Source organism: Mytilus trossulus, chromosome 4 (genome assembly GCF_036588685.1).
Source record: "Mytilus trossulus isolate FHL-02 chromosome 4, PNRI_Mtr1.1.1.hap1, whole genome shotgun sequence".
Classification (NCBI taxonomy): domain Eukaryota; kingdom Metazoa; phylum Mollusca; class Bivalvia; order Mytilida; family Mytilidae; genus Mytilus; species Mytilus trossulus.
The window spans coordinates 80,729,467-80,748,277 of record NC_086376.1 but is presented as its reverse complement, the minus strand read 5'-3'; the positions used below and the strand labels follow the sequence as shown (position 1 = coordinate 80,748,277).

The window sequence follows — 18,811 nt, the reverse complement described above, 5'->3', positions numbered from 1 at the left end:
GAGAGGGGACATACTGGAATGTGGTAATGGGGGTACCTTCATCATGATGAAAATTCTTGCCAAAGGACGTTAACGGTAATTTTTGGTGCATGACAATAAAATATTCACTTTCTTTCAGATGATTAAAAGATCAAATGATTATGACGAATCACATTTATTTTTCCCAAAAGTATTAAATGGTGATAATAATTATTTGAGACCTCTCACAAATTACAGTATGGATATTTTGACGTATCATGGTAAAATTTTAATCATTAGATGCTAACAGTAGCCAAAAATGGCACTTTGAAGACTGACGGTAAAGGGCATTCCTACCCTCATACTAGATCCTGCTCAGTGTTTTAGTTCAACTTCTGTATCATACTCATCTTTATAATGATAGGGCGTGTAATTTCATGTGTCTCAGTCACCTGATTTCATCTCCTGTTTTCATGCACTAAAATTATAGGTTGGCTTTCAGCCAGTCCTTTGTCACGCTTACATTTACACTCCATTGAAACCTACTTTAAGGATACTTTCATGACATTCTGACTTGCTGAGATCAATTAGTCCCAAGTTGTTCCGCTACAAGTAGATTAATCCATATTTTAAGTAAAAGTTGATTCGTCCCCAACATAAAAAGATATTTATAAAGGCTAATAGTTATATATCATATTATATAAAAAAGAAGATATGGTATTGATTGCCAATGAGACAACTCTCCACAAGAGACCACTTGACACAGAAATTACAACAACTACAATGTCAGCATAAGGCCTTCAACAAAGCAAAGCCCATACACATAGTCAGCTTTAAAGGGCCTAATTAGGCCAACATTAAAAATATCTTTGTTTCCCCTCCCTCGACTGATGTTGTCACGGTATGGGTACATGTAGGTAGGTAAGAAAATTATTTTATTTTACATTAAATTTGTACAAATTCAACAGGTGGGGTATCCCCGGTATTCAATATACACTGTACACCCCAGTTTTTTGGTGTTTAAAACAGTATACAGGGACCTCCTTTTTTCCTATTCATTTTATGGTATGAAATCTACAAAAGCCAAATTCTACATGTGATTATGAATTTTAACGATAGCAACTGTTTTATGAGTTTAAAATCCAGCTTATTTCAAGTATAATTAATGCATAACTCACAACAAAACAATGCCTTTGTTCACCAATTCATACCTTGATCATCAATTGTGAGATGACAAAAAGATATATGTTAATCATTTGGGAATTAAAATTCAATGATTAAAATTTTTCAATAGAAGTAAACATATTTTCAGTTACAAAACTGAGAATGGAAATGGGGAATGTGTCAAAGAGACAACAACCCGACCATACAAAAAACAACAGCAGAAGGTCACCAACAAGTCTTCAATGTAGCAAGAAATTCCCGCACCCTCAGGCATACTTCAGCTGGCCCCTTACCAAATATATTCTAGTTCAGTGATAATGAACGCCATACTAATTATTATATATTCTGTTATGTTCATTTGCGCCAGGTTCATGCAGCTTGGTCAATTGATTTCTAAACAAAAGATTTCTAGAAAAAACGAGGCTTCACTTATTCATGTTTTGTTGTTCCTAGAATACTTTAAAAATATTTACAAATTCAACTGATGCAGTTATAACGTGAAAACATGCTCTTGTAAATTTCATGCCATAAATTGAAAAATGAAATCACATTTTAAGTGGTTTTTTTTTACACCAGAAAGCAGGGAATTCATGTATCCAACATTTCCTTACTTGTGCCCAACCTGTTTGAAGACAAAGTAGATTGATTTCAAAGCACTTTTCAGACCATTTTTACTCAAAGATTTTATCCTTTAAACAGGAACAGAGGTTAAAGACAAAGCCAAATCAAGGTGCACCCAGTGGGTTGAAAGATGCTTCAGACTTTTTATTTTCAAAGATCACCCTTGCACACATCTAAAATCGTGTGGCAAGGCATTATGTTAGTTTTCCCTGATTCTGAATCATATAGACGCTTCAATGCAAAAATGCCTTGATTTAAAATTTTAAACCCTTGTTGACTACAGCACTAGAAAGGTATCACTAAAAACCAATGCTCGTTGACTACAACATCAGAAAGATATCATCAACATACATGTAGCAAAAACATAATTTGGACTAGAATGTCAAATAATTTTTTCAAGTCCCTGTGATTTTACCTGGTCGATCGTAGGAGGGGTAACTTACAATATTTTATTTTTGCCTTAAAATGACAATGTAAAATAATTCAAACGAGAGAACAACAACAAATGGAAGTTTTTAACGACCTTGACTGGCTATACAGCCCTTGCACGGTCGGCTACAACGAGAGAACTAATGGCCTAATTTATATTTATATTACATGTACAAAAAATTAACAAAAAGCAAATATGTTACACATAAACAAATGACAACCATAGTATTATAAACTCCTGACTTGGGACATATAAAAAAGAAGATGAGGTGTGATTGCTAATGAGACAACTGTCCACAAGAGACAAAATTGACACAAACATTAACTATAGGTCACCGTACGGCCTTCAACAATGAACAAAGCCCATAAAGCATAGTTGAAAAAGGCTTAACTAATCAGATGGATACAAATACAAATACTACACAGAGTAGATGTGGCAGGGTATGTACAAATGTATATGCCAACAACAAAAAGCCAATAAATACAGATCTGAGAGTACTCACAGTTGACAAAATGATACTATCAGTACTAGTACTCTACCAGCTGGTCTCAGATACAATATGTCAGGCTCTTAATTCTCCTGAACCTGTAAAGGTTATGGAAAAAAAACCAATCAAATATATGAATAACCATTATCATTTTGCAGGGTCACCATTAATTGCATTTACATGTACTAGTTTAGGTTGTAAGTCCATGTGATTATATTGATTTTTTATATGATTTATGATGAATCCTCTAATTGATATAGAAATTTTATAAACTAAGAAAGTAAACAAGTTTTCTCAGGTGCAGTGTATATATGAAGTATTGTATTCTACATTTTTATTTTTCAGATTTCCTGATCCTGGATCAGTTGTTCTGACGATTTTTTATTTCCCGTTTGGACTTGTTCTAGTTATTATTAGATTATTCATAGCACTTCATGGTTTGTTGGTGTCATGTATATTGCCAAAGTCAGCTGCTACGAGGTTTGTTTATGTACATCACACTTATCAGATTGCTAGCTAGCTCAAAGTCATGAAAATATTGATATATATCGATGGATTGAATGAAAATGAAAAAATATTCTTTAATATTATCCTTCGGATAAAAACGATTATAGGGTAGGACTATCAGAGCTGAATGGTTCTGAGAAAAGATAGAAGGGAACCCAGAAAGGGAACAAGCAAGCTGTATATAAAGCTGAGACAAAAACCACAAAACACAATCAAACAATAATTATGAGACAAAACTAATAAAAATGTTCATCCAATACATGGACTTATATCAATATAAGACACTTTTGAATCTTAAGCCATTACCAAGTATGATTAGATTAAAGAACTGTACTTTTTTTTTAGGTACAACACTTGCAGAATAAAAAGCAAAGCCAATAGATATACAATATTTAATTATATGTCTCTGGTGATATTGATATGTACAAGACTTTGAAAGTTTGAAGTACCCGTACCAGAATTTCATTTATTGTATACATGTATACTTATTCATTTCAGCTTCATTTTGAAATCAATTTTTGCTGTTGTTGGAATACATATTATGGTTCAAGAAGACAAAAGAGATGAAAAGAAAAAAGCAAAAATACTTGTAGCCAATTATATTTCACATTTGGATCACATGATCATTGATTTCATTCAGCCTTGTCATACGGTTAGTTAATTCCATACATTATCAAGACAACCAAATTCAATGTGCAAATGTAAAAAAATTTGCATGTACTAAAACGTTTTTTTATTGTTAAATTCAAATAAAGTATGCAATGAATCTATACATAAGAATTTAGAACAAAAGATCATTATTAGCTATAAAACTTTGTTTCTGAATTTGAAAATGTGGATATAAGATTTTGTTGAGCAGAAGGTTGATAACCCAAATATAGTAAGAAGCATTTTATACTGAAAATGCTATTGGTTAAAAGTAAATTCTTAAGAATTAAAAACTAAAACTAAAAATAAGATAAAACTGATATTTGATTACTTTTTGTATTTCCTTTTGAGATTTAAGTTATTCAAATAGAAATGTAATTCTTCATCTGTTCTATATTGGTAATTTTGCTATATTATTTTACAGCCAGATTATCAAGGACTATCAGGGTTCGAACAGTGGGTATTTGCATATAAAAACTTTGGTATTTCAAAAGGCACAGACACATTTGAAAAAAATATTAAAGAATATGTTACAGGTAAATACTGATCTCTGTGATCATTTGAATACCAGTTTCTCTTCACACACATTTGTATATAAAAATGAGAGTCGGCTATCTACCAGAAACCCAATGACATGGATGTAAGCAACTATAGGTCACCATGTGGCCTTCAACCATGAGCAAAACCCATACCATATACTGTTAACAAAAATATTTTCGCCAAAATTTATTTTTCGCGACTTTCGTGAGTAGAATAATAACCAAAATAAGGTTGTCGTGAATATTTAAAACTTTGATATTTCCTTATCAACTTACGTCAAGTTAATTAGTTAATTGAGAGATTAAACAGCCATGAAGTGGACTAGAAAAGTGTTAAATGCGAAATAAAGTATCTGCAAAATAAGTTGGTTTACAGTAGCTAAAATAAGCACTTAAAGACACTGACATGACACAATTCCTAACAATTCAAACAGAAAAACCAACAATATTTGAATAAAGCAAATAAAAAAAAATGAAAGACAGCATTCAATGAAAACCACAGAATTACAAGTTAAAACTTTGGAAAGGCACCTATAGAATGGGACAGAGTTTTAAATATGTTGAAATTACCCAACTATCCATCTAATCTGGATGAGTACTGTAACTGCATGACAACAAATTTGCTTGTCTCTTAGATTTCTGTCCACATATATACAAGAACATTCTACTTTGTGATCTATTTTATAATAAAGTTTGTCTGATAGAATTAAAGAAAATTAGTTTTATATATATGAAAATAGAATTGAATTTCAGATAAGTCCTTTATTTATTTGCAGATGACAACAATAAATTTCCTGTTCTTTTGTGGCCAGAGAAGACAACTACAAATGGCAGGAAAGGTTTATTAAAATTTGAGTAAGTATATTATAGTATTTATTTAAATAACAAATGTACTAATGGCTCTAACCATCCACTCTCTACTATCTTTTGTTATTTCACAGTTTCTGTACAACTGTATTTTAAACAGAAAAGTAGTTCAAGGATCAGTTCAAGTTTGTCAATATGAGGAATATATCAGATGCAGCTTCAGCATATCATCTCTTATAAATGAAAATGTGTATATATCAATTCTGTGCATCTTGTAATGCATTGCCTTCATCAAGATTGCTCAAGCCTAAACATGTTCAAACATTTGATTTGATGGTTTCCCTTTTCCTAGATATTCAACAAATTGTTTCACAACTTGTGATGATAAATCTACAGTATTCAAATGTATGCTTGCTTTTGTGTAGATTTTTATCAAGATCATGTTTACACATATAAAGCCCTGATTTTGGGTTACTATTTCTTTCGTTACATGACTTTGTTAACTGGTTTATTATAATGCTATTGAACAAGTAAAGCAATTAGGTAAAATATTCTCTCTTTTACAGCAAATTTCCATTTAGTTGTAGCAGTATTATTCAACCTGTAAGTAAAATACTCACCAACTATGCACAAAATTCTAAAAGAATGAACAAATATTTACTATGTTGAGGTTATAAAAAGAAATTTTAAATAATCTTGTTATATAAAAAATAGTACAGTATTCTATAAAAAAAAAACCATAAGATATATTCTCTAAGCATGAAATCAATACTGTCAAACAATAAACAAATCAACATTAATAGCAAAAATTCTGACAAAAGAAGGTTCACTTAAAATTTAACTAAGTTGCTTATGATAAGTTTTGGCCAAGTATACTTAACTCACTGTTGTTGTTAGTTGAGGTAAATAAGGCCATAATAAATAATAAAAGTTTGTTTGCCCAAACGCTACCTACCCAGAAAAAAGCTACCTACTCAAATTCTTTTATTGTCCTGATTTGAAGAAGTTTTTTTTTAATCAAATAGGCATAAAGACTAATAAACATCTGATACTTCAAATTCGTTTTTTGAAGAAAAAAAAAGAAAATGCCTACCTACCTACCCACTGTCTCAACCTTTGGGTAGGGTTTGGGCAAACCAATTTTTTTTAATTGTGGCCTTATGCTTCTAAATATGCTGTGTAAATTCAGGTACACAAAAAAAAAATATGCTTTTGTCTCATGTGGTCTTCTTAATAAGAAGTTGATTTTCAACGAAGATTAAGAAAGCCTGTTTCTCCAATATAATTCATGAAACTAAGTGAAGTTAGTCCTGGCATTGTGTCTGTCATATACAGTACAGGTAGGGACTTATTTTTATGGAAGCCTTAATCCGTCTAGATGTCAGACTGGTGGGACAGTTGTCCCAGTGTAATAAACACCTGCTGTGCAATATCCAAGTGGAAGGTCGTAAATCAATTTGTACCAGCTTGATTAGAATTAAATTTTACCTGTACAGATCGGTATATTTGTATTTATGGAGAATAGATAAATGTAAAATATTGTTTTGTATTCTAAGAGAAAGAATTGAAATTAAAATTAAATATAAGAATTTAAATTAAAAATTAAATAATTAGAATTAAAATTAAAATTAAATATCATGAATGTGGGATTTTTTTTTATAATTTGAAAATGAAATAAAGACGATTTTTAACAATATATTGTGTTGCCAATTATAATAATAGTTTTGTTCCAATAAACTATTTTGTATTCGCATTTGTATTTGTAAACCGTAAATATTTCATCTAATTCATAACAACCAAGACTGTTTTCAATCGAAGTTTAAATCAAATTGTTGAGACATCAATCCCGTAAATTATATGAGTTTTCGTTGATGGTTATATTATTTTCCCCTTTTAACGTCCTGATCCTTTATATGTTATTATTAGAAACTAAATTTTAAGTATAAGGCCATCATATGGTATTTATAAAATATGTATAGGCATTGTGAATATAGTTTTTTTTTATAGTTAACTTTCCCCGTCGGAGCCTCTACATCAATTCACACCTGTCAATCATTTTGTAAAACATTTTGGTCAGACAGATCACTCGTGCTTACTATTTTGACATATTTCCCGTTAATCTCTTTGAAAGTCAAACAATTGGTTTCTTTAATTTAAATACAATATTTATAACGCCGTGATCATATTTCGATTCCTATTTTTTATTTTTTTATTTTACAAAAAATTGTTGACACTCGAGATATTGCCTTTCTATTTTCATGTCTCGACTATTTTATGAAAATCGCCGGTGTTTTAATTTAAATATCTTTAACGAATATCTAAACAAACTAGTCGTGATCAGCTGTCGTACTTCTAGTCATTCTATAGCTCGCGCAGTCCGTAAGAATTTTTAAATCGATGTTGTATTATTTCCAAAGTTTAAAGGAGTTCTCCAAAGTAGATTATTTAAATGGGAATCCAGGAAATGACTGATAAAAATAAAACAAAAAATAGTTAAAGAAGACTAAATCTTGTTTTGATTTTACATGTATGTAAATCGATTAAATTTCTATTCTGGTCAATCGATCAAGAGCCTCAAAACTAACGCACAATACTGTCAATCATTCCACATCAAATTTAATCATGAATGGATTTTCCCACGGTCCTTCAGTAAGGTCACCTGAGTTTACTGTTACGACATTTCCCGCCTTATAAAAATCTCGTGCAGTGGACAAAATGGATCTTTTTAAATATCTTTTATTAGCATTCAATAATATTGAGAGTGGAGTCAAGTTACAGTTCAACCACGTGCACACGCTGTTGATCACTTGTATGTGTATCATGGAATTATCTTTTCACGGCAAATTTTTCTTAACAGATTGCTGTTAAAAAAATATAACATGCAAGTTTCCTTTTTTACATGGATTGTGCGTAAATTAATATTATGCAATTAATTAAAGTTCGGGATTTCGGGATTAACACTTTCGGGATCTTGGAATTCTTTTTTTTCGCGATGTCGGGATTTTTATTTATTTAAATTCAGGACCTTGGGACTTCGTGTTTTTAAGCCCGAGATTTCGAGATCCGGACCCTATTTACCCCCTACCCCCAAATGCAGATCAATTATATAAATTTAGCATAATGAACAAACACGGAAATCTTAAAATAAACTTATGTACGGGAAGAATCAATATCTTCTTCTAGTGTTATTATTTGCGTTCTATTTTAATTATTGAAGTTTCGGACAATAAATTGTTTACAGTACAAAGTAAAAACTACAAAGAATCAGCAAGCTACTAAATAATATACAAGTATTGCTCACTGTAATTAATTTTTTTTATCTCGGAACTGACCCAACACAGACTGAATATTAAATACATATTATAGAAATATTTTGCATGTGGCCAGGTCAAACTAACCCTTGAGACAGCATTCTGCATATCAATGGATTTATACGAGTAAAACAAAAATAACCGTAAGCTTCCAGAAATAGAATACATGTAAATATATTTATGTTTGAAATTTTATGCAAACAAATAAGAAAAAGATACACAAAAAAACAAAAAATAAACAACAAGTAACATAGAACAAAAATAATTTTGAGGAACAAATTAGAAAATAAATAGCAGTTGAAATATAAAAACCATAATTAAAAAAATAGGCTGTTTTTATTGAAACAAAGTTTTCTCCAGTACTTCACCTGTAAAAATATTTTATGTCAAAAACGATGTAATCAATAAAGTGACTGAGAGGTTAAAATTACAGGTAACCTGATTCTGAAATCAGTGAACCGTAATTCTAGCAGCACGGATTAAGATGAAAGGACAAATATATTGCCAATCACACCTGGATTTGTTGATTAATGACCATACTACCTACCATAAAAATGTCCGATTATTCATATCCGACTAGACGGATTAAGACATCCATAAAAATAAGTCCCTACCCGTACTGTACTTTATACTTCATTTTTATTTTTTAGATGACAATACAAGCTACTAGATGGCCATTGGATGTCAAAGTGGTAAGTGCCATTACATATCACCCAGGAACATACTACCATAAACACTATATCATTTTATTCAAATTGTTATCAAAGCTATGAAAAAAGTGTTTACAAAGAACTTCTAAAAACTTTGGAATGATTTGAAGGCAACAAAGTTGATGTAGCATGTTACTCCTAACACGGAAACAAATTTTTTAAGCATGCTTGGTTTTTTGCAAACTATCTTCACTTTATAAAATATAATTCTTATCCATTTAACATTTCATTTCATGCAATTTCGAACTTCTTAAAAGCAAACCTATATTAAAGGAATCAAAACACTTCTTGAAATATATTTATTATTAAAAAAAAATAATTACATGCATTTTGACTATGCAAAACCAATTGAATTGGACTGCAACATCCAAACATTTCCAAAACAATTACTTTTGGTTAATGATGACATTTTTACTGTTCTGATGGTTATGGGAAATTGATTTCTTTCTTTCATTGCCAGACAAATTTGAAATTGGTGTACAGTATACACTGTTCAATGAAATCATGAAAAGATTGAATATTTACTTTCAATTTAATTTTGTGAAACATATTGCTTCCTTTCTTTTTCAGACAACATTGACCAGCAACAGGTGGACAGATTTTTTCTGGAGCATGTTTTTTCCATACACAATTTTTAAAATTAAGTAAGTTTTCTGTTAGAGTATTTTTATATTTTAACAAAATTTGAGTTAGTTTTATCAGCACATTCTTTGATAAATACATCACTGAATCTGGACATATTATGAGGAAATTAAATATAGGTTATGAAGGTCTGTAGATATAAAATAAACTCCTTGATAACAAAACTTTTTAAAAACAAACTGGCAACTTTTAATTAGATACAGGAGATATATGGACCATAATTTGCTATTGGGCTCCGTTTCCTATAACTATAGAAAAGTGATAAAATGTGAATTACTGTAAGAAAAGTTGTAACTACATCTAAAGATGCCATTATTTTTATCAACATACAAGTATGCTTCTCTTCCCTAGAAAAAAAATTGAAATATACTAATTTCAAAGATTCTACAACCGTATTTTTGTGTCGTTTCTCGCGTTACTTTTTGCTTCCGAAGAGCATAACGCTGACTGATTTATAGATAATCGTCACCGGCAAATTCGTAACTTTTGCTTTCAAATAACAAAGAACATCGACCAATAAGAATAGTGAGAAGAAAATGCCGAGAACTATAAGTATTTTTGTAGCAGATGTAAGAACAGTGGCGTGATTTTTGTGTCCGATTTCGTAACGCAATTTTTAGATGATGTAATCTGCTTTGTTGTAATAGAATTCTTAAAAACAATATGCAAATATGAACTCTCGCGAGATGTTCAAACAGGTAAATCCGAGATGATTGACATTCTTGTTTTGATCTTCGTAATAATTAAGTAAGAAAATGACGTTGTCGTTATGTGTTACATTTCACACGAAACAGAAGTCCAGTTATTTATTAAAATTGTTTTTGTCCTTAAGTTCTAATCATTTCCGGTCATACGTGAAACATGTGACTAACATGTGACTAACATGTGATAACGCCATTACGGCCGGATGTACGAAATACTAGGTCTAAACATTGTTTTTGTTTCCAACGGGATGTTAGCAAACATAATCTGTAGACTTGTTTCGTCTTGTTTAAAAGAGAAAAATACAATTGTCAAAAAGATTGCGCCAGTGGTCTGTTATTTTTCCTATGTGCATAATGTTACATACGATCCTGTGAGAAAATAAATGCCCAATGACTTGACAAAATCGATTTCATATTTGACAGACGTTAGAACACACTTCGTTTCCCGATAATGACGTGAAGAGTCCTTGGAAAACAGGGCCGTAACTAGGGTTCGAATTCAGGGGAGGCAGCGGTTTTCCTCAGTAAAATGGCTAAAAATAACCCGTTTTCATTCGATTTCCTTACTTAAAAATTCATCAATATAGCTTGAACCTTGAAGCAATTTTATGCAGAAACAAACTGAGACTGCTGTTCGGGGTGAGCCAAGGCTCCGTCTTGAAGGCCGTACTTTGAATTATATAATTATTAAAATTAAATACATTGTGACTGCCGATTTTTTTTCTCTCAATAAAATGGCTAAAAATTGCCCGTTTTCCTTCGATTTCCTTACTTTAGGATTCACCAGTTATGCTTGAACCTGGACATTATTTGTTTTGCAAACATTTATTATCTGTATTTAAAGATATTTTTGTTAGAAATCAAACTGGTAAGTTAAAAAAAACATCCAAATAAAGGCAACAGCAGTATACCGCTGTTCAAAACTCATAAATCCATGGTCAAAACAAAAACGGGGTAACAATATAAAACCGAGGGAAACGCATTAAATATAAGATGAGAACAACTACATAACACTAAAATGTAACACACACAGAAACAGACCGAGCATCAGACAAAATCCCACGAGAATAACAAATGTAATATCAAAACCAAATACATGAATTTGGGATAGACAAGTACCGTGACACGTCTTATCGCAATGTGAATTTATACTCCAAAATAAGAGAAAACAAACGACACAACGTTAAAATGTAATACACACAGAAACGAACTATATTCCTGACTTGGTACAGGGCATTTTTAAAGGAAAAAAATGGTGTGTTGAACCTGGTTTTGTGGCATACCAAACCTCGAACTTTTATGGCCATGTGAAATATAATATCAAAATGACAACACAACACTACAGGACTACAACATAAAAAAATTGGAGAACAAAATTGACAAAGAATCACACGAACAACAGCTAACAAAAGGCAACAAGTTTAAAATTTATTTTAATACACCAGAAGTGCATTTTGTCTACACAAGACCTACTAGTGACTAACAGCAATACAATAGAATGCAAGATATGTTTTGTTATCGAGGACCTTGAATTTCAATATTGTTGAAAGCTGAACAGACATGTATAGAACTACAACGAAAGGGAGTGTTTAATGTTTAATGACCATAATGTTCTCGTATGATCGGGAGACGTACTGTCTGACTAGACTAGACACGTTAAAAAAATATCCAACAGCTGATTCAGTTGGTAACAAATTCCCGATATCATAAAAGATTCACAATACAATGGGAACTTTCTCTGCTTAATTGCACCCCTAAATAAATGTGATTAATTAAGCTTTATTCAAAATTGTTCAAAGCATTAAAGTTTCATAAGCGTTCTCGTACGACATAGGAAATACATCATTTATAACAGATGGATGCATGGCCACACGAAAAAAACCTAAAACAAATACTGACTCAGGAATGGTTCACTTTCGATAAAAAATTCCGGCAAATGACAGATATATCACGTATCATGATAACTGTTAAAACTGTAAACTTGTGTTGTTTATAATACAAATTCAAGTTCTTTGTGTACATCTTGTCCATATTTCATTTTATTGCAACTGCCTCCCCTGCCTCATAGGTAGTTACGGCCCTGGAAAAATCAATCGAAATTACGTTTCTTATCATTGTACCAATGCTCGTTGGATTGATTTAACTTCAGCAGTAAATATTACTGGATATTTTAGGTGAATAAATATAATTTAATAAAAAATACATGTTAATATACCGTTACACTTGGAATGTACAAAGTTGACATCTTTGTCACAGTTTTTAATTAATATTTTTTTATTCATGTTCTGCAAACACTTATCAGAAACGCAATAAACTTGTCAAAGGAGAAGTAAACTTTTACCATGCATGACTTGAAAGGAAGTACTTTATTAATTTTAGACCACTAAAGTAGGTTAAAATGTGGAAACCATGTAGATGGTGTACAGGTCACAAGTATCACATTGTGCCTATTTTAAAGATTTTAATTCCAAGTTAAAAAAAAATTCTTTACTGGATTTAAAGAATGTTACATTGCCAATGATTTGGAATAAATTGTATATAACTGGAATATCAAAACCAAAAATAAATACATTTTTTTGGCTTAAACATCAAGATACAACGATTATGGTATCATGTATCAATGAAGAAAATATGGAAAATTCTGAATAAATTGTACTAATTGTTTTCAAAACAAGCACATATTTAGGAGTTTTATAATACTGTTACATTTAAGATGGATTTTAAGAAAAAGGATACTGTTCAGATTATTTTAAGCAGATTTTGCAATAAAATGAAACTAAAAAAATGCTTTCGGTTTCTTATGGTTTCCTGTCAGGTTTAAAAAAAAATTTAATATAACATTGAAAATAGATTTTAAATATTAACATGAAGCAAGTAACACTAGTAATGGTGTTTATTTATGCCTTTTGAATTATATTGTGCAAAATAAAGAAAATAAAGATTGGTTTCCTGTTTAGTTTCATGTCACGTAAACGGTGAATCAAAATGTATTAATTTTTTCTCGAAAAACTCAATTGTTCCATTCATACTATTCTAACACCAACACAACCGACAAAATAAAAGTTAAAATTTTAGAACTTATAAAAATGGATACAAAAAGAAACCAAAGGCCGAATACCAAATTATGGTCCATATGGTTTATTACAGGCAGATTATTATAAAGCAAAGTAAAACGAAACCTAAAATAATTTCACATCGCGTTATAGCAAATAGTGATTTTTGAATAGAACAGTTAAATTATATTTTAGAAAAAAAAAGTGAACTGTAAAAAACAATTATTGCATGCATTTATTATTGTGATTTTTTGAAGAATGGACAAAAATACCAGATTGATTTTTGCAAATTCAGGAAAATCTGCATAAAGATTTATGTATCAGACTTCACAATTTGAGTTCTTATTATAGCCATCTTCACCCAGTCACATTACTGACAATGATTAAAATCTCAAAATAATTTCTGAATTTGCAGCAAACAAATATATGACTATGTAGAATTTTTTATGATTTAATCACAGTGCTTTTAATTATAAAATTTGGCTTTATTACTGAACAAATAAAACAAACAGTCATATACTAAAATATTGTTTTTCTTAATTCTCATCAATGTGGTGATTTTAATAGTAACTTATTGCTTTATTGATTTTTCTAGAATTTTACCAGCAATGGAGAAATCTGCTGACGAATCGGTAGAAGAGTTTGCTGACAGAGTACGGGAAAAACTCTCTTCAACTTTAAAAGTTAGAATGACAGATTATACATTTGAAGATAAAGAAAAATATATTAAACGATTAGACAGTGAGACTAAACAAAAAAAAGGTATGTTTTATTGTTAAAATTATTATTATAAATAAGAAGTGGTATGAATGCCAATGAGACAACTCATCATTCAAATCACAATGTATAAAATTTTAAACAATTTGTGGTCAAAGTAATGCCTTCAATACAGAGCTATGGCTTACACCGAACAGAAAGCTATAAAGGCCCCCAAAATATCTAGTTTAAAAAAAAATTCAAACAGGAAAGACCAATGGTCTAATATATAAAAACAAAAATCACTCATGAACCACACCATCAAACAACAACCACTAAACAACAGGCGCTTTACTTAGGACATAAAAATGCAGGTTTTGTTTTTAATATTGACTTTAACTCTGAGGAAATTCACTTTGTGCCATTAACCAGGCTATTATTAAATTTATTGAAATACAGGACTATTGAAAAATTCTGAAATACCCATTAAACTCACCAAATAAAAAATGTTAAGACATTATCAGGCTTTTTCATCACTGAATATCTATACAGGCATTTTCCTCTCAATATCTTCTTTTTATTATTAGAAAACATTGTGTAGAATATACTGAATTCAGATTGGCTTCTATATGTGTGTATTTGGTACTATTTATTGCAATCATGAATCTTTTGGAGGATTTTTACATGACGATATTCTTAGAGCAAACTTTACCCTAACCATTAGTAAAAGAATGCAGAAAATGAATTATATTATTGTATTAAAAAATTAATCAATTTCACAAATTAAGGGGAAAATTGTATTATTATCAGACTTTTTCTTGATTTTCAAGCCAAATAATATTAGGAATCATTCAGAGGAAAGTCAAATTTAAAATGCTCTTTGCAAACAGCTGTAACTAATAAATATTTTGCTTATACCTATTAAAATTATAGATTATCGTTGATTATCTCAACAAGATAGATTTTCTCGCTTCTGCTGGTAAGGTGCATGTGATAAAAGCTATCCAGTTGAGATGACCAATGATTATCTCTTCATAGCTATTTTACTTATGGCAACGTTTTTAATTTCATTGACAACGGGCATGTGCTCCCTTAGGTTCTAGTGATAATTTTTTATATCACTCGACTCTGCTGAGAAATGTATTAGTCAGCAAGATCAAAGGAAAATTTTGTTAAATAGCGACAAGTATTGTTTATAGAAACATGAACAGTCATTCCAGCTTCCGCTGAATGATAAATGTGATAATAAAGATGCTGAAATTCTTGATTACACCAATTAAAAAATTTGATAAGAAATATCAGTTCCACCTCTTTGTATTGTAATACAAAATCTGCAGGTCATTAAGTTTATAAGGTATTTTAGATATATATTTAATTTTTAATTTTTCAGCTTCCAGTAACAAAAAAACTAAGCCAAATCCTGCAGAATTAGCAGAGGTGTCAAAAATGGCACAACAAGTCAAAGAAGTATTACCTGAAACGCCTTTGTCGGTTATAGAGAAAGATCTATGTAAGTATCAAAGATGCTCAGAATGGCAGGTCAAGTTTTAGAAGTATTACCTAATACACCTTTCTTTGTAAAAGAGATAGATTTATGTAAGTATCAGAGATTTCCAAAATTGCACATAAAGTCAAAGAAGCTTTATCTGTATATAGAAAAAGATCTATGTGAGTATCAGAGATATTCAGAATGACACAACAAATAGAAAGGTATTTATAATCTGACACACTTTTACCCTATTTCATCATTCTATCATTTTGCATCAAACAGTTACACAAGTTTAGTATGAAGTCCATTATCACTGAACTAGTATCTATATTTAATTAGGGGCCAGCTGAAGGACGCCTCTGGGTGTGGGAATTTTTCGCTGCATTGAAGACCTATTGGTGACCTTCTGCTGTTGTCTATTATATAGTCGGGTTATTGTCTCTTTGACACATTCCCCATTTCCATTCTCAATTTTACACAGACTATTATTGTCCTGTCGTTGTAGAGGGGACATTAAGTTTAACCCTTTTCCATCTGTATTGTGGTTTCCATTCTCTAACATTTGTTTGCCTTAACCAAATGTTAGGAAACTTATGCACAATACTCATTACCACATAACACAGATCATGTTTGAATTTGGGTATTGTCACTTTTACCTTTTTAGAGCTATGTCTCTTTACAAATGTTATGGCGACATGGAAATACCTGATTTCTGTCCTTCTGGCCAGACTTTTATTGAAATGTATATCATAGGTTTATTTTAATTCATCAGAGCACTGAGAAATATTTAAACTATCGGTGTTCCAGGTTGTCTTCTTTTTCTACAAGTTATTTTCTCTGTTCTGGGCACATGCGTATTAACACCAAGCAATTACAGATTGGACATTCAAACTCCTATGGAAGAAGAACTTACAAACTAATTAAAACTGTCAACATAATGCATGAACTCAAGCTGTGTATTACCATAATCATTTCAAGTAGACTTCAAGCTGTGCCCATGCTTGTTGTTTCTAGTATTTGGTATGCCTGTAGCTTGCAAAATTCTTATGCCTGCCAGACAAGTTTTCACTTGACCTTAACCTCATGTCATGGATCAGGGAACAAGGTTAAGTTTTGTGGTCAAGGCCATATCTCAGATACAATAAGCAATGTGTCTACTATATTTAGTGTATAGAAATATTTTATAATAACATGTCAACCTGGCAAGTAGCATCTGACCTTGATCTCATTTTCATGGTTCAGTTGTAAAAAGTTGAGTGACCTTTTTAGCTCACCTGGCCCAAAGGCAAATCATGAGTGCATATATTTTGTCATTCGTTTGCACTGAATTCCCTATTTTACCAGAAATAGATCACTTTTAAAAATATTGGCCAATCAGGGCGGAAGCAGCTTTGCTTCGTCAATACAGTTTTCAATCAGGACACCACTCAGGCATTTCTGACACAAGTGTGATTCCCACCGACCAATCGAAAGCAGAGGTCCATTTTTGTTGTTCTAATTTTAGAATTTGACATTGGATGTGTATTTCCCTAAGATGGAAAAATGTAAAAGCTTTAAAGTCATAAGAAACGAGTGACCATTGAAAAATAATGTTTATCCAATTCTTGAACCAATGCATGTATATATCATAAACTTAAACTTCTATAATTTTTTATATAAACATATATACATGAATGAGGGTGGGAATAAAAATCTTTAGCCTTAGTTTAAACAAGGTGTTTGATGCTTGCAAGTTATCATTTTGAATGCTGAAACTGCCGATGCTGCCAGACTATGATTATTTACTTAAAGCTGATTGGATAATAAATGAGGTGGGATATATGAATACTAGCTCTTGGTTGGTTGATATGAAAAGCCAGATATATCAACGGTACCTATGCTGCATCTTGATTGGTCTATATGAATAATGTTATGATATAGAGGCGCAGGAGATATTAACAATGTACATCGTTACCAGATAAGATTGTTATGCAATCACTGCTCTGCGAGAAGCTATTTGCCAGTTCCCGTAATTGACCCTGTAATTAGAGATCCCTAAAAAAGTTGTCTCCCTTATGAGGGACATTAATTTTTATTTACATGGAGAGCTAGCAGAAAGAGCAAATCTACATGTGGGTAATGTGAGTAACTTGTAAGGTTTTCAAATCTTTTAATAACATTAATTTGTTGTTTAACTAAATACTTTTGACATTAGAAATTAATTTTCATGAAAAATTAGTTGAACCACCGATACACCACTTTCAATTTGCTATGCTTTGCATTGGCAAAAGCCCATTTTGTCCGGTATGGAACCAGTCTACGATTGACAAAGGGAAGTAATTTGTTTAAAAAGTGTGTAATAACAGTGATTGGCAAATGGACTATTTCAACCATGATTAATAATATATTTAAAAAATTACATTAGATGCATGTTTCATTATAATACGTTATTCTGATTGGCTAACTTCACATCACATGTTATTCCGTAAGCAATTGCATCACTCAATAAAACTTAATCATTCAGGCGCGGATCCAGGAGGGGGGGTTCCGGGGGTTGAAACACCCCCTTTTATTCGACGATCAATGCATTTGAATGGGGAAATGTAGTTGGAACCCCCCCTTTGTCCTGGGTTAGGAACCCCCCTTTTTGAAATGGCTGGATCCGCCCCTATCATTCATGATGACACAAGGTCCCACAATAAAGTGCACAGGTGAATTAAACAAAAACTTGATAGAAATCGTGTTTTAATGATCCTACCTAAAAAATGTAATTATAAGTATTGAATGCTTCTTTTTGTAACTTTATAGGGGTGTAAATGCGTTGACCGTGCGTACATTTTTAGAATGAAGCGCTTTCGCGCTTCATACAAAATGAACTTCGGTCAACGCTTTTACACCCCAATAAATTTACAAAAAGAAGCATTCAATTCTTAAATAAAATATCCACCATAGTTCAAATGAAGAGTATGTTATATGAGGCAGGCATTACCTGTAAATGGGGACGAAGTCTGTATGAATTATTTTTTTGTAACATAAAAATGTGTGTTAAAAAAAAGAAACGGAAAT

At 31.3% G+C, this 18,811-nt stretch overlaps 1 protein-coding gene across 1 annotated transcript in view; it reads left to right on the top strand.

Annotated features, from left to right (window-relative positions):
• LOC134716096 (lipid droplet-regulating VLDL assembly factor AUP1-like) overlaps positions 1–18,811 on the top strand; it is a 41,865-nt gene that overhangs the window by 444 nt on the left and 22,610 nt on the right. Inside the window, exons 2-10 of the mRNA XM_063578863.1 lie at positions 3,006–3,140; positions 3,666–3,819; positions 4,240–4,351; positions 5,131–5,209; positions 5,728–5,764; positions 9,123–9,164; positions 9,753–9,826; positions 14,177–14,343; positions 15,668–15,787. Coding sequence (XP_063434933.1) covers positions 3,006–3,140; positions 3,666–3,819; positions 4,240–4,351; positions 5,131–5,209; positions 5,728–5,764; positions 9,123–9,164; positions 9,753–9,826; positions 14,177–14,343; positions 15,668–15,787 — 920 coding nt within the window. The remainder of the gene's footprint in view (positions 1–3,005; positions 3,141–3,665; positions 3,820–4,239; positions 4,352–5,130; positions 5,210–5,727; positions 5,765–9,122; positions 9,165–9,752; positions 9,827–14,176; positions 14,344–15,667; positions 15,788–18,811) is intronic.